Genomic DNA, 21,904 nt, shown 5'->3' with positions numbered 1-21,904 from the left:
ATAAAAAAATATAGAGGGTCATATTACTTTTTTTTCATAAATATTACTTTAATAACATCGCTTCTACCTTTTGGTAATTACAGAAACATTCCTGACGGCATTTTTGTCATTAAAAAAAATAAATTAAAGTTTCACTAGGTCAACAGGGGCATTTTTGGGGTTTAAAGGTTGTTGAGATTGGTTTTTGTAATTTTTAAAAATGTAAGAGTGATTTGTGTAAAAAGGTAATAGATAGAGAAATATATGCAACAGTAGTAGCCACAATGACATTCTCACAATATCATACCTATCATCTAATCATTCTTAATCTTTACAACAGGATGGAAGGTATGTGTTTGATTTTGTAATAATCTTCTCCTTCTTTACCATCCACCACTCGTAACCTGTCGTTGAATTTGTTGGGCATATCACCAATCGCCAATTGTTTGAGAGTAGTGATGAATTTCAATCCTTCTGGAATCATCTTCAATTTAACGCATACTTGAATAATTAGACTAGAGAGATTGGGCATTGCTCTTTCCTCGACTCTCCATTCCTCTAAGTTACGTAAAGACGACAACGTAAGCTCTGTTAGTTTAGGAAATCCGCTTGCGCTACACACCATCTTTCTGCCCACATAAGCATGACTCTGAAATCTAAGACTTGTCAACACAGGAAGCTTCTCTAGTATTTTCATAGGATCTTCCTTAATATAACAACCTTCAAGGTTCAAGGTAAGCAGATTTTGGCACAACTCAATTTCATAGGCTGGTAATTTGCCAACACGACACCAAATGCTCAATAAACACAGCGAATGAATTCTCAGCATCTTTGTAAGAAGAGATGATGATGAGCCATCGTTTTCCAAACTTATCCCGTTCTCAATCACAAGTTGTATCTCACGAAATTGCTCTTGGTGATTCAAAGCGTAATCGACGATCATCAGGAGGCTTTCTTCATTGCAAATAAATGCTCGTAAATGTTGAAGCTTCGGTAGTTTAAGGAGATGGGTAATATCATCAACCCAACTGCTGAACCACTTTATTGTTTCCAACTCATTCAATCCTTCTAATTTCAATTTTCCATCTCCTTTCACACAATGCTGTGAAGGTAAAGATAGATGCCTCAAACGCCTCAGCTTATGTATGGTATTGGGCAACATGGGAACCCCAGACACGTCCAAATTCAATGACTGGAGACAGACAAGGTTGCAAATACATGATGGAAACTCATCTACACTACTTGCTTCTATACTTAAATGCTTCAGCAGGATCAATTCTTTGATTTCCTCAGGAAGTTTTCCATTCTGAAAGTTGTAACCTTCCAATATTAAGATTTTAAGAAATCTGATCATTCTAAAATTACTAGAAACCAAGTTGTTCCAATTTCTGAATGGCCCCCCTACCCCAAGGAATAAAAGAGACCGTAAGCTTTTATTCTTTCCGAGGTAGTCATCCCCCGCCTCATCCAAATGGATAGCCAACCTACTTATTTTGCAAATTGAAGACGCGTCTTCTGTTCCCATGCGTCTATCCACAACCTGTAGAAACTCTTCTTCTTTTGCTTTTGACAAGCAGAGATCTCTCATCAGATCATGAAGCCGACATGATTCAAACCTATTATAGATTGAATCTTCATCCATTCTAACTTGAACCATGCACCTATTTGCCAGCTCAGACAAGTAGCGCTCAGCGACATCTCTCAAAGTCTCTCCTCTCCCTCTATCTTCATGTGAAACCATTCCTTCAGCCATCCATAGCAAATATAGTTTTTCTGTATCTATATCTTCGTCCTCTGGAAAGCATCCTAGGTACAAAAAGCATGGCTTCAAGTTGTAAGGGAGTGCGGAATAACTCAAATCCAGTATTTGTGTCACTCTTTCTTTGTCGACACCAGTACCACGTTGAAGGTACGAATCAATGGTTTTACACACCTTTTCCCACCACCTCAAAGAACTTTCATGCCGTAAAATTCCTCCAATGACAGAAATAGGTAGTGGTAGATGCCCGCATTCCCTTTCAATTTTTCTACCAACTTCTACCAACAGATCCATTTCATTTCTAGTTATCACTGTATGCAGAATATACAGATGCATGTTATGTAGGCTTGTCAATTAAAACGATTGGAGTTATATACAAAATTGATTAAATATGTCAAACAAGGCAGAGTAGGGGAATTACACCTTGTCCATTTACATTATCAGTTTCAGTCTTATGTTATTTGAAAAGGAAAAGGAAGAAGATTTTAATGAGACGAGATGATAATTGAATTCACTTATAACTTTCTATCATGCATCTTGTAGTAATAAAATAAAGGGACAATTGCACTCCCCTTTGAGGTCTGGTATGATTACATCTAAATTTTTTATAGTTTGAAAAATTACATCTATCGTCCTTAAATTGCTTTCGTCTAACAAATAAATTCACCAGTTAGTTAAAATTCAATAAATTTGTTGATATTGACAAAAAAAACTTAATGAAAATTGATATTTATCCTTTATTGACTTAAAAACTAACTTATTGCAGGTAAAATATTTTTTTTGGGAATAAACTACTCTTATAACGTGAAGATATACCTCCTCACATGCATTAATGCATGAAGAATCTAGAGGGAATATTAGTTCATAAAAAATATTTTAGAAAATTATTATATATAATATATAAACAAAGTTATAATTTATAATTCAAAATGGCATTTTGATTAGTTTACAAAAATTGGATGAAAACCTAAAGAACTGAGCTCGTTGTTAAATGAACGTTAACATCATATGAATATTTGTAATTTTTCGAATAACGAGAAGGTATTTACTATTATGTCAAATCTTAGGGAGGTGACAGGAATTTACCCTTCCATAAAAGAAAAAAAGGAAAAAGAAAAGGTCACAAACTAACCTTGCGAATGGTTGAGTGGAAGTGCTATTTCCTGGAGTAGCTCCCACCCTTCATCCTCGGTCATGCACCTGAGTTCATGGACGTATTCTGTGGCAGCAATGTTCTTATTACGAGTAGTTAACAGAACTTTACTATGCCCCTCTGCAATAGGAAATGCACGTCTTAGGATATTCCAATGATTAACTTCCCAAACGTCATCCAGAACCACTAGACATTTTCGATCTTTTTGTACATTGTACAACTTCCGCACCAACTCATTCTCATCTTGCCCATGACTTGCATGTGGAAGAAGTTGATTGAGTAGTGCTTGGAAAACAGCTTTGGGCTGAAATTGTTGGCTTACAGATATCCAGGCACGGGCCTGGAAGCACCGTTCCACAGCCTCCCCATTATAAACTTTGGTGGCAAGTGTGGTCTTCCCCAGACCTCCCATCCCGCATATGGAAATCACTCGATTTGATCTGTCATTGCTTTTCAAAAGTGTTTCTAGCAATTTGATTTCCTCCTCCATTCCAACAAAATGTTCTTCAATCTCATGACCATACGTTTTCCTCGACCAATTGGCTTCATCTGGGGAGCCTGACGAGCTTTCTCCTTTACCTAAAGAGTCGAACTGTTTGGTGAGTTCAGCCATCCGAGACCTGATGTGTCGAGTCTCCTTACCAATTTGGTGCAGGTTACCACACTCACCCAATATACAAATAAATCTTTTGACTACTCTTCTCAGATTTTGTCCTTGTCTTTTGGATGCAACTTCAACAGAGTATTTCTCCAATACATTCTCAGCTTCAATGGACAATTCTCGAAGATCTCTGACCCAACCGCGCACCATCTCTGAGTTATCTTGTCTTTTATCGGCATCCTTCAAGAACCGGTGCATGGCTTTGAGCTGTTGACCAACTTCCTCAATTTGACCACTCACACTTGATAAAAACTTTGCTTCCTCAATCAGCAAGTCTCGAAGTGTTTCGAGGGCTGTTGTTGCAACAAGATCAACCATTGGGTACAACTTTTCTTTTTTCTGTTTTTTTGGCACCAAAGAGAAATTGGGTAGAACAGTAAGCAGCTAATGCCAAAGTTCTTAGATATGGTTTTCTTGATCTTTCCAATCCACTCACTGCCTTCATTTGCGTAGGATGCATGCCACAAATTCTTTTCTCCTCCTTGAAGCAATTACTTTCTTTCAAGTGATATCAAACTTAGATTCTTTGCCCAATATATCACACTCTGTTGTAATTCTACTCTTAATTCAAGTTAAAGCAAAAGCATCTGCTACTCAAAAGATAAGTTCAACAAATACCTTTCATATATTATATTCTTAACGAATAAATGTTTTATGCTGTGAATATAAATACTTTTTGTTTTTCCACCAAAAGACTATTAAACACGAATATATGAACTGAAGTTCCAAATGTAGATAAATGTGTTGAGTACGTAAATATTTTAAATCTTAATTATACTTTTAAAAACCTTATGTAACTGAATAAAAAGGAGGATAAAATGTTTATGTAGAATATTTACAGAAGAATAAAAACATTCCTGAAAAACATTTATGAGAAATATATTAGATTTAATGCAATATACTCTCCAGAGATATTGCAAATGAGCAAATTAATATATATATATACATATATTAGATTCAATGAAACAATGATTATTTAATCTACTGAATACGTAAAGTAGTAAATATCAAGGCCTGAGTTGTATCCAACAACTCATTAGCAATTATACCTCTCAGTCTAGAATACTGCTATCAATTAGTTCACCATCTTCATCCGGATACTCTATGAGGTCCTCTTCAAGATCCTCCTCCGATTTGTCTAGTATCAGCTCAGCTAGTTGGTTTATGTGCTCTCTGAGATCATCTACTTGATCACAAAGTTGTTGATTTTTCTATTGAAGTTCTTCAACTTCAACTTCGTATTCTGCTTTCGGCGCTTTTATCTCCCACTGGAGAATCAAGTTCTTGTCATCCAATTTGTCGACCTTCAATTCCGCCCAGTGATGGTAGTAGTCCTATTTGGATAATCATTTTGTAGTTCCTCCATCTGATCGAGTCAATCTCGCAATTGGTATTGTAATTCAACAATGAGACTGGTGAAATGTGCATCAGGATTTGACAACAGCGGGTTGATGGGATTGACTGAAGATAACATTTTGATTTTATATAATACTTAACCAAATCGCAATAGAATTGCTTGCCTTGAAGAAATTAAACGACACGCTTCAAGTGCTTCGAGTACAGTGTTATTTCTCCCAATATAAGACGATTATAGTCCGTTCACTATAGCACTATACTGACGAACACCTCAAATAAATACTTACAAACTTTTCCTGAAACTAAAGCTCAAAACTTAGGATTTTAGAGGAAAATAAGACTAATGAGAAGAGAGCTCTCGTTAGTGGTGTGTTTTTCAAAAAATAAGGAGTAGCAGCCTTTATACGAACTCCAAAGCCAGCCATAAACATTGCTATTTAAGACGACTATAATACCTTCAGCTGAAACCACCTGAAACTGCTGGTGAAAACTTATAATAGCTATTAAAATATGTTTTGATTGAAAAGAAATGAATATTTTCCTTATGTCTGGTTAAATTTAAATGTTCCTGCTGCAAAAAATTTATTATCTATGATATTTGCCCAATGCCCATCACTTAAAGCCGAATCAAGGAAAGAGGCATGCATATAAAGCATCTCCATATTCACTCTAATCTTCATAACACTTCAAACACACATTTGAACTTAAACTCATTATAAAAAAGTTCATTGATATAATAAACTTCCTATGTGGGATGAAGAAACATGAATGTATTAAGCTCACCCACAATTCCTTATATACTTATGACCTTCATTTTTCTTATCATTTACCTATGTGGGACAAGTAACTTAATTTCTCTTATTATTTTATCTATGAATTTCTTTCACATAATTAAAAATTACAACAATCGATATACTTATATACAGTAAAACCTCTATAAATTAATAATCTTGGGACCATGAATTTTTATTAATTTAGAGAGATATTAATTTATCGATAAATTAATATTTTATTAATTAAAAGAGAGACTTTTTAAATTTAACAAATTTAGTACATATGTATTGAAAATAAATGAATTCATATATATTTCATTGATTATATTCCTGCATCAATCAATTCTTTGTAACTAATTAAATATATTTATATTGTATACAATTAACTATTATATTCGTAGACGCATGTATCAATTCATTGGAATTACTTAAATATACATGTTTATATTAATTCGTTGCACTTAAATAACTATTATAGCCAATTAAATATATTCATGCATGATGATGAAACATATACTTAAATCTCAATATGAAAATAAAATAATTCATGACATCTAACCATATCTTTTCTTCTAAAAGGCATCGCAAAATCATCCATGAATGATCAAATGCGTAAAGCATTACAAACTTCATATTTTAGTAAATTACCATAATATTTATAATTGTAATATTTATGAATTATTAATTTAGAGTTTTAATAGGACCTAATATTTATAAAGGAATTTTCTGAAAAATTATTATCTTATTATCTTATCGAATTTGATGATTTTTTACAAAGGCCCAAGTCGGGACCGGAAGATTTTATTATTTTAGAGAGTTTATTAATTTATAGAGTATTAATTTATAGAGGTTTACTGTATATATATATTTAAATCAACAAGCATATTCAAAAAGAACAACAAAACAAAACACTACTATTAAAAGTAGATTATATATTCATATTTGTGGAACTCAAATCCACAATTTTCTAGATATGGCGTCTCAACTTAACCTTCATAATTGAGCATATCAAATTTGCATTTTGAGTACAAATATAATTTATATGGTCATTTAACTTATTTTTCAACAATCATATTTAAGATTAAATTTCATCAAAATTTATATTTTAAAAACTTACAATCTGTAAGTACTACTTTTAATTCCACCATAATTATATCCTTGATTTGGGATATTTATATATTTAATTAGTCTTTAATATTTGAAATGATGAACGATGCAATAAATCAAATTCGGGAAAAAAGAAAAGAAAAAGAAAAAATGACCCACCCAATTAATTTTTTATTTGATTATTCATTGAGTTCATTAAATAAATTTATTTTAAAATTTAATTATAATTTTTATTGATATTAGGAATTATAAAAATTATAAATTTAAACATCGTATTTTTTAAAATTAATTTATCTCATAATTAATTATGCAAACATCAGGCAAACTGGAACTGAATTGCCCCTTGGATTTTGGTAGAAAAGTTATGAGTTATAGGTAGCAAACAATATATATATTCATGTCGACTTGTGAACAAGAGATTTATACTACAAAAATTGGAAGTTAATGAACCAGTTCGAGATTATGAATTTAATTTTCACTAGACGTATGATTATTTATCTCGTGTGAATTTATTATAATTTGTTTCAATATTTTTAGCTACAGTACTGATTGACTGGTCGAATATTAATATAAGACTTGGTTTACTGAGATATATATTTTCATATAATGATTTGATTTATTAAATTTTGAAATTGAAATTTGAATTTGGATCTAAATGGATCTTTCTTCTATAACTTAATCTTCGAGACCGAGTCCACTAAATCCAGGTACATAAGTGTACGCTACACAAAATTCAATTTTAATTGAATTTCGCATTATAAATGAAACAGTGTAATGAATGTTTCATCAATTGATTGTCAATTGTTCATAGATAGAACCTTCAATTTGTATAAATCTGATCTAATCCTTTGACTTGAACGAATGAACCTTCTACTACTATGTTGCAAATAGTCCTATTTTATTGTTAAGATGAAAAGGACCTCGGAAATTTGACTTTAAGCCTTGCAAGCAATAGAGCGAATAAAGAGTTCTTGATTTGTATTTGAAGTAACAGGGAGAGAGCTTTTGAATTCGAGTCCTCTGCGAAACGCGATGGCTGAAACACTGCTGATTGGTGCCACTGTCAAAGTTCTGGTGGACAAACTTCTTGTTGTTGCTACTGAAGAGCTCGGCCTAACATTGGGAGTCAAGAATGAGTTGACAAAGCTGAACAAGTCATTTGCCATGGTTCAGGCATTCTTGAACGATGCTGCAAGGCGTCAAGTAGAAGAGGAAGCTGTCAATTTGTGGCTGAAGAATCTGGAAAACATTGCTTATGAAGTAGACAACTTGTTGGATCAGTTCAACTATGAGATCATTCGTCGTAAGGTGGAGATCAGAAACCAAATGAATCGAAAGGTACGTTTCTTCTTCTCCTCAGCGAATCCTCTGTTGTTTCGTTCAAAAATCACTCAAAAGATCATGGATGTGAATATGAGGTTGAAGATGGTTAATGAAGAGGCTATCAGCTATGGCCTTCAAAGGAGAGTTGGAGATTCTGCTATTTTCGTTCCTCCAGTCAATGAAACTGATTCCATAAGTGTTGATCCAATCGTTCTTGGTAGAGAAAATGATGCTTCTGTGATAGTCAATATGCTGGTTAGTTCGAGCAATGAAGTTGTTTCAGTCGTTCCCATCGTTGGCATGGGAGGACTTGGAAAGACAACTTTAGCTCGATTGATTTTCAACGATCAACGAACAATGAAACACTTTGATGAAAGAATTTGGGTCTGTGTATCTGAAAAAATCGGTTCCACCACAAGGCTTTTCAAGAAAATCCTTCAATCTTTAATAACAGATAATGTAGTTCAAGTTGAGAGTAGAGAATCCACCCTTAGAAAGATTAAAGAAAAATTGGAAGACAAAAGATATCTACTTGTTCTTGATGATTTGTGTAATGATGAGCAAACATATTGGGAAGATTTTAGAAGTTCTCTTCTTGGAATCAACTCAATCCGAGGAAATTTCATTATTGTGACTACTCCTAGTAAAGACGTAGCATCGACTGTGAACCAAAGGTATCAGCATGCTTTGTGTAAATTATCTGATGATGATTGTTGGGACATAATTAAGATGAGAGCTTTTTCCAAAGAGGAAACAGTTTCTAAAGATTTGGAAACCATTGGAAAGAAGATTGCTTGTAGATGTGGAGGTCTTCCATTAGCAGCAAATGTGATTGGTGGAACATTACAAGGGAAGGTTTTAGATGATTGGACCTCAGTTCTGCAAAGTGGATTTTCGTGTTCCAACAAAGACGCGAGTGGCATGCTCCAGGTATTGAAGGTCAGCTTCGATCGTTTGCCATCTTCATTACTTAAAAAGTGTTTCGCATATTGTTCCGTTTTCTCCAAGGGTGCGAAAATAGAGAAAGAACGGGTAATCCAACTATGGATGGCCGAAGGATTGCTTGTAGAAAATGATGAGAATGATATGGAAAGTTTAGGCAGCAGAGTTTACGATACTTTATTGCAAAATTCTTTCTTGCAGAAGGCTGTAAAAGATAAGTACGGCGATATCAAGCACTCAGAAATGCATGATTTGGTGCATGATCTAGCGTGTTCAATTTCAAAGGCAGAAAGTTTTAATGTGGAAAGCTGCAATTTAGAGAACATTCCTGGTCGAGTTAAGTATCTGGTGACAAAATCTCTTAGCGGCCACAAATATTCTGACAAGATTGAGAATGAGGATGTTGGTTATCTACGAGCTCTATTTTTGGACGACAAGATATCTGATAATGTGTTCCGTTATTGGAAGAACTTGCGTACTTTAGAACTACAATGCATACATATCGAAGAATTGACAGCCTCCATTGCCAAGCTGATACATTTAAGATTTCTTGATGTGTCTTTCACAAGCATTAGAGCTTTTCCAGTATCGATTTGTAAGCTTTACAATTTACAGACCTTAAGGGCGATTGGATGCATATATCTAAACGAGCTTCCAAGCCAATTGCAGAACTTAGTCAGCCTGAGACACTTGTTACCGAAAGGAATAAACTTTTCGAAATGCCACTTCACATTGGGAAGCTAACTTGTCTTCGGACATTAAAATTCTATAACGTGGGCCAGGAGAATGGTCGTCGAGTTGAAGAGTTGGGATTATTAAAGAATTTGAAGGGAAAACTTAAGATACGCAATCTTGAGCATGTGAATGATAAAGAAGAAGTGGCTAGAGCACGCCTCTGTGAAAAGTGCAACATACACAACTTAGAGCTTGTGTGGAGCAGCTCAAGGGAAGGCAACAACTTGAGTGATGAACAAGTGTTGGAAGGTCTTGAGCCTCACTCCAACATAAAAAGTTTAACCATTAAAAGATTTTGCGGAGGTTATTTTCCATCGTGGGTCATGAATGCGACTGTTAGTGAAGTGAATAGATTGGACAAATTAATTGAGCTCAAATTGATAGATTGCAAAAGATGCGTGGAAGTTCCAACACTGGGCCATTTACCAATGCTTAAAATCTTGAAGTTGAAAGGACTAAGAAATGTAAGACTGATAGGTCCTTGGTTTTATTATCCTCCTTCTGGCATTAATGATCGACCTCCATTTCCATCACTTAAGCGTTTCATCCTAAAGGACATGACCAGTTTGGTGCATTGGATTGAAATTTTCACTAATAATGGATCTGAAGTTGTTAATCCTTTTCCACGTCTTGAATTCTTGAAGATACGGAACCGTCCCATTATGAGAAGTATTCCAAGTCATGATTTTCCTTGTCTGGAGAAACTAGAGATTGACGGTGTCGAAAGAGGTGGACTATTATTGAATATTATATGCAGCAACAGTTTAAGCTCTCTCACGGATTTGAATCTCGAAGATGTTTCAGACCTCACTTATCTTCCTGAAAGGCTATTGTTTGACAGCCAACACCTCTCGCGTCTCCACATAACTAATTGTCCTAGCCTAATTCATCTTGGATTGCTGAGGCACAATCTACGCTCTCTTAAGGAGATATATATAATCAGTTGCAATAAACTCAAGTCACTTAGAGTTTTGATAGGAGGAGAATTAGACGACCATGATGATGTCAGTGTTAGTTCTCTTCGAGAATTGACAGTTGCAAGTTGCCAAGAGCTGACAGATTTCTCGAGTACAATGCTAGACTCATCTACCTCGCTTGTGTGGTTAAGTGTAAGCAACTGCCATAATCTAGTCTCTTTTCCAGTAGAGTCCTGTCGGAGAATACCACATTTGAATTTCTTGGGTATTTCAGGATGTCCCAATTTGAGGAGCTTCACAAGAGGTGTTATCACTTGTCTTTCCCGCCTAACAGGGTTGGCCATTGGTCCCTTCTCAAAGAAAGAGGGTTTCGCCACTCTTTGTGAGATTATTCAAGCTATTCAACAACTACAGTCAATTAAAACATTACGTTTATACGGATGGCCGCAGTTTGACTCTCTGCCGGACCAACTTCAGCATCTCACTACTCTCTCTCTTCTCGAATTATGTAATTTCGGTATAGAATTTTTGCCTGAATGGTTTGGCAACTTGTCATCTCTAGAATGCCTAATGCTCAGAAGCTGCAAGAGGCTATGTCGTTTGCCGTCTGAGGAAGCCATGCAACGCCTCACCAAATTACAAAGTTTATATATTAGGGGATGTCCGTTTCTAAGCGAGAGATGTAAACCAGATAAAACCCGCCCTGCAGATGATTCTGAGGCGCACAAGATTTCGCATATCCTGTCTATTACTTCCTAAGGTATCGTCATAATCAGCAGTTGTATCCATTTGATTATTATCATGATATACAGTTTTGTTTTTCTTTTTTTTGGCTGTCGAGATGCAGACAAAAGTTGTGGAATAAGTCAGCGCAGATGTTTGTTATTTTTGTCTCTGTTATCCTTGGAGGTATGAGATGCTGCAACATTTCATTTCATGGACAAGTGTGTTCATCTTTCTTGCTAAACCGACATGAATTACTATGTATTCTGAGAGGCTGTTTAAATTGATTATTCTTGTGGATTTAGGGATAAATGCAAATTACCCCTATGAAATATTAGAAAAAGGCAAACATCCCCTGAAAAAAATAAAAGCTGTGAAATATAAAAGTTGAAAAAGATTATGATTTTCTCTTTTTTGGAAATATGTGCCGTTTATTTAGTAATTAGGGATAAAAGTGACTACATTCAGATCAAAATAGTTAAATTAGTCATAAAAATTAACGAATGAACTACACTGTCCAGCAGAGGAGAGTAATATGCTTCTTAATTAAAATATTGAAGAGGTTTTTTGCCTTTTTATTTTTTTAGGGGTTGTTTTTTGCCCTTTTTCAATATTTCAGGGGACAATTTGCATTTATCCCTGTGAATTTACTTTTTTCCCCTTCATCATTTACAATCTTTTATGGTTCGCTTTTGATATTTCGTTTATTTCTGTGTCACATACAAGTTGCATAGAAGGTAAGACCAGCTTAGGACTGACACAGACCAGTTCTGAAAAGCCAGACTAAGGATCAATCTGATATTATTTATGATTGGTCTTAGGGTAGTCCTAAACTTATAAATCAGTCCTAGTTTGGTCCATTTATATAAATTTAGGCTCAACACCCATGAATCGACCCAATTGAGGATCGAACTAGGCCCGAATTAGTCCTGTGTCTGTTTAATGAAGTTGAGGTTTTCGTTTGAACATGTACTTAAATTTATGATTGTATTATGAAATAAAATAAATAATAAATTAAATCATGCAAAAAACTATAACTAATAGTTAAGACTATATAATGAACTTAAATAATAATTTGATAAATAAGCTTATAATAATAAACTTAGATGATAATAAATTAAAAAAAAAGACTTACAATAAATTTTGAAATAAACAGAGTATTATTGAATTAAAGTATTGAAAATTTAGAAGTAGAGCAATAAAAATAATAATTTTTAGAGTTTTTCAAAAGTATAAAAAAAACTAATAGAATAATCAATTTAAAAGAATAAAATAAAACTTATATGCAACAAATTATTTCTATAAAAAAGAATGGCCCAACAAGCCCAGTTCAAAATCAGGTGGTACTAGGCCATAGGGCTGGGCTCGACTGGTCCTAGGTATTGAAACCTAGGACCAGCCCAGCATCAGCCTCGTTCCAAATGAGTCTAGGCCAATTCAATCTATTTTTTTATTGATCCAATCCGATCCTGGATCAGGCTGCCCAACTCAGCTCACTAGACATCTTGAATCACATATGTCTTCCACCAACTTGAGTCTTTATTCATCAGTATGTGATCGAAGGCCACCCGATGCAGGTACATAATTTAAATTTTTATTACATTTATTTAATTGTTAGAAGAAAAGAAGATAAAATGAATAATTGCATCAAAGCTAATAAAATAAATTAATCTTAAATATGCAAGAAAATAATTATAAAAGATCACGGAAATATAAATAAGCTTGAGGGTATTTTAGTTATGTCCAAAAGTTAGGGATAAACATTTTATAGAAAACATTATTGTATGTATAATATTATGTCTATTTGCATTAACAGAAATAAATATTAATATTATTTTCATTATTTTGTATAATCATTGAATCATTATTGTAGCAAAATTACACTTCTAGTCTCATAAGATAGGGAGTTCAATATTTTTAATTTTATGATTTACGAGATTTTCACTTTATGAAATTTTTTAAATGGTTCTAAAATACATTTAGTCTCGTATTCAAGTTTCGTAAAAAAAATAGATCGCAATGGCATAGCCGATTCACGTGTTCGAGTTTTCCTAATTTTTGAAATATTTTAAAAATTCCGTTATAAAAATTATGGTCCATGACCTAGCTTGGTAGACCTAGCTTACACCACCAAAATCACTCACTTGGATGTTCCTGGGGGTCAGTTGACCCATTATATTCAGCAATAGCGGGGGTATGGCAATTTGCAAGGAGCTCGCCCTCCATCACACGTCTGTGAATGGGACACTCTATAGTTCTTCTCCTAGAATTCCCGCTATCTGGTGTTGCACTCTTGGAGGCCTTTTTGAAGACATTCCAAATGAGCCAACTGTTGGAGGACCTCTGGTGGATTTGCTGGAGGGAGCCCTTGTACCCCGATAAGGGAGGCCCTGTCACAGCAACGCCTTCTCCTAGAAGAGTTCCTTCCATTCCTCCTTAAATGGTGCCTGCTTCTAGTGGGGGGCTGGATGAGCAAGGACTAGTATCACCATCCGCTCTCGTATGGTCGCTGCAACTACTTGCTGAGTCGCACCCAGCATGGTTGGGGAAAGTTCACCTTATGTAGTGTTGGAGGAAGTGTTTCGCCTTGGGGATCAGCCAACGGCTCAGTCACTCTGAGGGATAGCATTGGAGCTGGAAAGGCTAGGGTGGACTCTCCTACTGGTGCTAGGAAGGTCCCTGCAAGAACCTGCAAAGGCTGATTGTTACTGGGCATCTCAACAGTCTTATGCTTGTTAGGAGGATTGTTGGAGTCTCCATGGTATCTCACGCCTTTAACTCAAATTTCTCCCAAATGGTGCCAATTGATGCATGCGATTTTAACATGGATCCATAATTCTTGAATCTTGATGTTAGATTTGGGCTAATTGAGTTAAAGCTCTTGAGAAAGAGAACCTGCAAAACAAAAGGTCAGCACTCTAATGCTTAAGTTAGTTCTGAATTTAAAAATAGATAAATATATAAATAAACTGTGACGAAAAAATTATGATAAAAGTGAGAATTCCATATGTAAGAGCACGAAATTAGAATAGTAGAGTAGCAGCAAGAGGAGTTCTTGAATGTGGAAAGGGAGAGGGTCGCCTGCCGAGGGGTACCTCCCCTATTTATAGTGGAGGAATTTCTTTGTAACAGGAGTTCTGCTGAGGGGGATCCAAATGTCCAACGAGGAAGGCGGGATTCGTGGATAAGATTCCTCCTTATCTGTTCCTTAACCAGCAAGTCTTCGGATGAAGGAGAGACTCCTTCGTGCAGACTCCTACCTGGTGGGGAGTTCTCTCAGGCTAAAGAGTTCAACTTCTTGAGGGCACCTTCCTTCCTTCGAGCTGTTTTGAAGGCCTTCGGACTAGGCTTTCTTCTTAGGTCAAGCTTAACATAGTGGGCTTCATCCTTGAACGAACTCTGTCGGGATGGGGGGGGTGGGGGGTGGGGCTTCTTGAGCTTAGTGGGCTGAACCTTTTAGGCCAAACCAGATTGTAGAATGCCCCCTTCTTGGGTTAAGCCTGGCAACCTGGACGGGTTGACTCTCTCTTCCACTGGTTGGCCTGTGTTTGGGCCTATCATTTCTTCTTGGGTCAATCCCTTTTGGACCATACCCATCAACTTTAAAAATGGACATATAATTCCTTATTTTTGTCTAAAAGAATAAATCGTTAATAACTTAAGTTTTTATTACCAAATTATAAAATCTTTTACATGAAATTTTTTTGTGTATTTATTATACTCATTAATTACCAAAGGAAAATTTAATCAAATTTGAACTATTTAATTTACTAATTATATTTTATTTTATTATAATTAAAAAATATTTTTTCTAATCGAGAAAAAATTAATTGAATTTAAAATAAAAAATGTTTAAAAAAATCCTTTGAACTACAAATATATATAGATAATATCCATACTATCCCATATTTAATTATAGGGGGATAAATATTACATTTGTTAGTTTATTGGGGTAAATGATACATCAAGAATAGTTCAGGTGGGAGCAAAGTGTATTTAATCCATTAATTAATGGTCCAAATTCTCTTATTATGGATTTTGAATTAGCAATTCTAATTTAATAATTTTTTATTTACAAGTTTTTTATGTCGATTTTTGTTTTAAATTTTATTTATTTTTTAAAATATCATCACTCTCTATTATATAGGGATAATTACATTATACCTCATAATTTTTGGTGTAATTACATAGACTACTATTGCCTTTTGTATAATCATAATTAAAACTACCCCTATCAATATTTTTCACCCAAAAGTGGCCTGAAAGTGTAAAATATCAATAATGCTCCTGCCAGTAATTAAAGCCTTCGAAATAAGATGAAAATATTTTTATTGTGTGAGACATTTGCACCTATGGAGTGTTTCATTAATTATCAAAAGGTAGAAGGGAATCACAGTAATTAATGTTCTGAAACAAAGCAATATGACATTATATATTTTTTATTTATTATATAAATTTTTAACTTAATTGATCTAAGTTTCATAGTTAATACTATACTTCTTAATCTTTACAAATTTCAAATTAAAATCTTTATATATGATTTATAAATTTTAAATGAGGATATACAGCTATCCTATTTTACCAATTTTTTTTATAGAACCTATCTGTATATATAGAGTTACGTACACTTTTTAATAATAAAATTATGGAATATATTTTTTACATGTAAATAAAATTAATTACTAGATTATAAATTTTATTTAAAAAATTATCTCAACTTGTACATATTATATAAACTTTTAATATTAAAAGAATTTTCTAAATTTTAATATTTATTATTGTTAATAAATCAATACAGTTTAGTTTAAAATATATACTTATTTATTAAATATTTAAGACACAGTACATACACCAACACAAAGCGACAGTAGGCGATGGCGACTTGGGGAAAGCGGGGAGACTACTGTACGTGGAGGAGGCAACAACGACGACAACAATTCGAAAAAAGGAAAATAGAATAATTAAATAAAATAATTAGTAAATTATATATGTTAAAATAATGATTTATTAAAAATTTATAAAAATACAAAAAATATATTAATTATAATTTATCAATTGTAGTAAACTTTTGTACTTATAAAAAAAATTATAACAATTGATATTAAATTTTAATTTGAAAATTTTAAAGATTAAAAAGGACAATGTTATGTAATCAGTTTTAAATTAAAAACTGCATAACAAATAAAAAATTACATGGGATTATATTGCTCTTCTCCAAAATATTACTTTAATGCCCTCTTTGAAATTTAGTTACATAAACACCTTTTGTTAGATAAATGTCCAAGGATATTTTTGGTTGATATCAGCCTTTCTCAACCCGAAAAATGAGGGAGGAGGTGTCAGTGCAATGACATTAAAATTTTTATGGGTCTATATGTAATTATATTAAAAATATGAATTATTTGTGTAATTACATTGTAGGACAGAGTGTCTATAGGTAATCCTCCCTATTATATTTTTACTATTATATTTTGAATGTCTTTTACTTTTAAATTTGTAATATTTGTTGTTGTTTTTATAGGCGAAGCCAAAATATTAATTAGTCACAGCTAAAATTATAGTAAATAATGTTGATTAACCGTGGTAAAAAAATTTCGCATATACAATAATGTTAAATAGTATTGATTTATTCTGATTTTTAATTAAATTAGAGTCATTTATATTGTCGGGATTTTTTTTTTTTTTTTGCAGTGACTGATAATAGAAGTCACGACACAGTAAAAAGTTTAGCATTTTGGAGAGTGAGTGACCACACACTAGAATGGATATCTTTTAATTATGTTTTGGTTGTTGAGTAATGTAAGTAGAAAGCAAAATCCAGATTGAAGAGCATATCTCAGATTTTCAAGATTCAAAGTTCAAAAAAAGGGTTACAATCTTGAGCGTTTGGATCAATTAAAAGAGTCATGAAAAGAGAAGGTGGTGGTGATAACCTGTGATACGCATTAATGAAAGGTGGTGAAAAAAGCGTAGGGTGATTTTCTTTGTGAGGTGGGAATTAATCCACAGGCTCCTCTCCCTCCACATGCATCATGCATCATGCATATATAAAGTCAAAACCAGCTCCCCAGTCCCACAGGCAAACCAAGGCTCCATTTCTTCCTACGGATAAATATCATCAACATACTTCCAGACAACATATGTCTGTATTTACATATTAGTACATCGTATGTATCTACTATTTCCACACAAACATAAGCCCACTTATTAATTTTTGACACTTTCTTTCCCAAGGTCAGCTCTCGGGCGATACCAATTCACTCGTATTTTGTCCTTATTTCTCTTTATATACTTGCATAATTAATCATTTTTGTCATCATGTCATAAGTCAAACCAATCATTTGATGAGTTAAATTTTGTTGTTTTTCTTGGAATTTGGACATAATTTATCTACCTTATTTTGTGTTTTGATCAGGTGGGGTGGACCCTTTGTAGCTGTAAAAAATTTTCAAGTATTCTTTTGGAGCCCATTTAGGGTTTTTGACAGTAGAGCAATATCTAATGGAGAAAGGAGGGAATTTTTCGGTACGCGTGATGTGTATATATATATATATATAACTCTAAGATTCTTATCTTTTCTAGTTCAATTGTGTGTTCAGGATACTGACATATCAGTTCATGGCCATGTTGTCTTGCTTTGAACCTAATAATTTGCAGGGAAATTTTCATGGACTTGATTATATTAGTTCCCTTGAGGTCCATAATCATCAGCAGCAAGACCTAATGAAGATTGGATCAACATCTGCTGATCACAACAGCAATCAGATGGTGGATTATATGCTGAATAATCCACCTCATACACAGCCACCACCACCTCTACCATCTAACTTTTGCAGCTCGAATTCGTTCGACAAGTTGAGCTTTGCAGATGTGATGCAGTTTGCAGATTTTGGCCCCAAGTTGGCCTTAAATCAGTCCAAGAATTCTGAGGAGGAAAACGGGATCGATCCCGTTTACTTCCTCAAGTTCCCGGTCTTGAACGAGCACAGGTTGCAAGAGGATCATGATAATCCGGTGTCGTCCCTGATGGCTTCTCAACCTCTAGAGGAGAATAATCAAGAAAGGGAAGATAAAGGGGTGGGAGGAGGAGGTGGTGATGGTGAGAACACGTCGGTGCAGCTGAGGTTTCTTGGCGAAAATCTTGACAAGAGCCCTCTTGCAGAAGCTAAGAGCAAGAGAAAGAGGCCGAGAACTTTAAAGACTAGTGAAGAAGTTGAGAGCCAAAGAATGACTCATATTGCTGTCGAAAGAAACCGGAGGAAGCAAATGAACGAACACCTTCGCGTCTTGAGGTCTCTCATGCCGAGCTCCTACGTTCAAAGGGTAATCAAATTAATATTCACATACAAATTCCCTTTGGATTTAGTATAAAATTATACATATGATATTGATGCTATGTGGTGCTAAAACCTATAGGGCGATCAAGCTTCCATAATTGGCGGAGCAATAGAGTTTGTGAGGGAGTTGGAGCAACTTCTTCAATGCCTAGAGTCACAAAAAAGGCGAAGGCTATATGGTGACGGGCAAAGGCCGGTCGGGGATCCGTCTATGGCCATACAGCAGCAGCCTCAAGCGCCATTGGTATTTCCTCCAATGCCCATTCCAAATGATCAAGTGAAGTTCGTCGAATACGAATCGGGACTACAGGAGGAAACAGCAGAAAGCAAATCATGCTTGGCGGACGTCGAGGTGAAACTTCTGGGCTTTGATGCCTTGATCAAGATTTTATCAAGAAGAAGGCCTGGGCAGCTGATCAAAACAATAGCTGCACTTGAAGATTTGCAGCTCAACATTCTTCATACCAATATTACAACTATTGAACAAACTGTTCTCTATTCTTTCAATGTTAAGGTAGAGTCCTCTAATGCTCTAATTATTTCTGTAAGCAATATATGTGAGAAAAAAAATATAAAATTAGAAATATGTATATTATACGGATATATTAATTAATTAATATATAGGTAAGATAAAAAAAAAATTAATATTTTTTGCATGCAGATAGGTGGAGAGGCAAGGTTCACAGCTGAAGATATTGCAAACTCAGTTCAGCAAATATTCAGCTTTATCCATGCAAACGGCAGCATATAGATGCAACAGAATATTATTATATATGTAGTGAAAGACTCAGAATTAATCTTATGTAATTTTCTACACATTCTTGAATATCTATAGCAACTCTTTAGTGAAGATTTTACATACTGCTAGTATACTCCCTATCTCTCCAATTAACAGGCTTAATTGCATTTTCCGTCTTCTAATTATGCTTGTTTGATATTTTAATCCTTTATATTGTCAGGATTGCAAAATAATCCAGCATATTTTCAATTTTCACAAATTTAGAACACATTTGACCAGAAAATTCTACAATCGATCAGTTGGAAAGTTTGAGATACCTTGCACGTGCCGGTGGAAGACCGACAGCCGATTTTAAATTTTTTGGTCAAATATGTACTAAATTCTCGAAGACTAAATATATGCAAGATTATTTTACAATCCTGACAATATAAAAGATTAAAATGCCAAACAAACGGAATTAGAATACAAAAAATGCAATTAAGCCCAATTAATATATAACTGCTCAGTACAATGAACTAGCCCAGAAATCTCACACACACACACACACACACACACACACAACAGAGACACACAGAGAGCGTACAGATTATGTGTGGGCTCATGCCCAGGGATATGATTGCTCAACATCCATGTTACCTTTCTGGTCTCTTATTGAGAGAAGCAGGTAATTACAAAAATGTGTAGAAGTGTGGATTTCAGTGTGTAATAATTTTATAGGACGAAGAGTTTGAAGAAAAAGGTCAACGGAGCTTGGATCCCATCCCCCTCACACCTCTCTGTATGATTTTTGTTGTATGTGTGTTGACCTGTCAGAAATGCATGATTGATAGGTTATTGGTACGTGGAATTAGGTAGCTGGGATTGGGTACTACGTACAATATGGGATCGATGAAGGGTCGTCTCTTGTTTTATATATAGACTATAGCATTTCCAATCGAGTCTTGTCTTCTGATTTTGAGTGTCAGTACACAGTTTGACTATGTTAGGTGCATTATTTCATCTATGGGTACGTACAAGGGCTGCACATGGTGGTGGGGTCATGGTTAATGTAATTGTAAGGATCCTGGAGATGCTCTGCTGGGTTCGTCCTACGCCTTCAAAATGAGTCGAGCCGGTTTGCAAAGCGATTGAAACTCGATCGGACCCTAAAATTGCCGTTTGGTTTTGTTTTCAAATGGGCATTTTCATTTTTACACATTTTTGAATAATTTGTTCGTTTGGCCTATTTTTATTGAGAAGGCCAATCCCATTGGTGATGTTGTAGCATCGGGTTTGATTACAAATGTTATCCATATACAAAAAGAAATTAGATTTTCACTACAATATAAATGATCATAATTTTTATTAAATTAGTACTACTAATTATAATTAAATAAAATTAAAATAAAAACTGAAATTTTTGCCACAAGTAATCAATATTCATCATAATTTTTAGTATAGTCAAAACATTACTCATAGCTAATATTTTGACCACACCTACAAAAACAACTGCTAATTAATGGTCATTGTGAAGTTGTAATTGATTTAAATTTATCAATAAAAATTTCTTTTAACTTTAGTAATTAAATGTAGCAAAAAATTATATATTTCTTTTTAGTTTATGGAAGACAAATTGTATAGGCGAAATAAAACTAGGGGTGTAAACTAGTCGAACTCGAGCTCGATTTGAATTTTCTAACTCGTCCTATATGCTGAGCTCGAGCTCAAGCTGATTTTTTGTTTTTTTTTTTATTTTTTGTTTATTATTATTATAATAATAATAATATTAAATTATGAAAATCACCAATTTTTTTACATAAATTTATAAGTAACAAAATAGATTGTATAATGTATACTATATTATAAATATACCAAAATATAATATAAAATTTTAATTTATTTTATAAATATAAACTACTGATTAGTTTAGTAGTAATATAATTAATAAAATGTACAAAAAAAATAATACTGAATAGTTTAAAATTATAGAAAAGTATAAATTATCTGAAATAATGCAATTGAAATACATAAAAATATTTTATAGTTGAGATTAATATATGTTCACAATTTGCAGTAAATTTATATATTTATAAATGTTAGTATTACATTGATGTAATTATCATTTTACATTGTTGAACAACATGGATTAATCGAATCATCAAAATTCAGATCAGACCGTTAGATACGATTAAACTTACAGAAAAATATATTCGGTAAAAATTTTAGACTTATTGGATATACGGATGTCAAGATATCGTACTCGAAAAATAAATATAATCATTCAAGTCGGTATATTGTAGAATCAGGCCATGTGATTTTGAATCAGACTATCTGATATGATATAATGGACACGGTCTTATATATATATATATATATATTTAAATTTGGTGTGAATCGGGTGTCCAAATTTTAAGATATCGT

General features: G+C 33.9%; 2 protein-coding genes and 1 pseudogene across 5 annotated transcripts; 2 read left to right on the top strand and 1 right to left on the bottom strand.

The window, feature by feature from the left end:
- Positions 1 to 263: 263 nt before the first annotated feature.
- On the bottom strand, positions 264 to 3,965 carry LOC148786746 (putative disease resistance protein At1g50180). Its single transcript, XM_088886043.1, has 2 exons — positions 2,871 to 3,965; positions 264 to 2,049 (listed from the first exon to the last, which is right to left on the bottom strand). The coding sequence occupies exons 1-2, from the start codon at positions 3,868 to 3,870 to the stop codon at positions 311 to 313; spliced, it is 2,739 nt and encodes a 912-aa protein (XP_088742169.1). The 5' UTR covers positions 3,871 to 3,965; the 3' UTR covers positions 264 to 310.
- Positions 3,966 to 7,791: 3,826 nt separating this feature from the next.
- Positions 7,792 to 11,681, top strand: LOC148786745 (putative disease resistance protein RGA3; annotated as a pseudogene).
- Positions 11,682 to 17,496: 5,815 nt separating this feature from the next.
- On the top strand, positions 17,497 to 19,624 carry FMA (basic helix-loop-helix (bHLH) DNA-binding superfamily protein). Of its 4 annotated transcripts, none has more exons than XM_088886019.1 (5): positions 17,497 to 17,595; positions 17,844 to 17,953; positions 18,086 to 18,751; positions 18,845 to 19,279; positions 19,427 to 19,624. In XM_088886019.1, the coding sequence occupies exons 2-5, from the start codon at positions 17,930 to 17,932 to the stop codon at positions 19,514 to 19,516; spliced, it is 1,215 nt and encodes a 404-aa protein (XP_088742145.1). In that variant the 5' UTR covers positions 17,497 to 17,595; positions 17,844 to 17,929; the 3' UTR covers positions 19,517 to 19,624. The 4 variants fall into 4 exon arrangements, with proteins under 4 accessions (XP_088742145.1, XP_088742144.1, XP_088742146.1 ...); XM_088886018.1 differs by having other exon boundaries at positions 17,504 to 17,662; XM_088886020.1 differs by having other exon boundaries at positions 17,505 to 17,662; positions 17,844 to 18,751.
- Positions 19,625 to 21,904: the final 2,280 nt, after the last annotated feature.

Source organism: Sesamum indicum, linkage group LG10 (assembly GCF_026168435.1).
Source record: "Sesamum indicum cultivar Baizhima isolate 11 linkage group LG10, ASM2616843v1, whole genome shotgun sequence".
In the NCBI taxonomy this organism is placed as follows: domain Eukaryota; kingdom Viridiplantae; phylum Streptophyta; class Magnoliopsida; order Lamiales; family Pedaliaceae; genus Sesamum; species Sesamum indicum.
The sequence above is the reverse complement of the archived record's forward strand: the minus strand, read 5'-3'. Positions and strand labels throughout refer to the sequence as shown.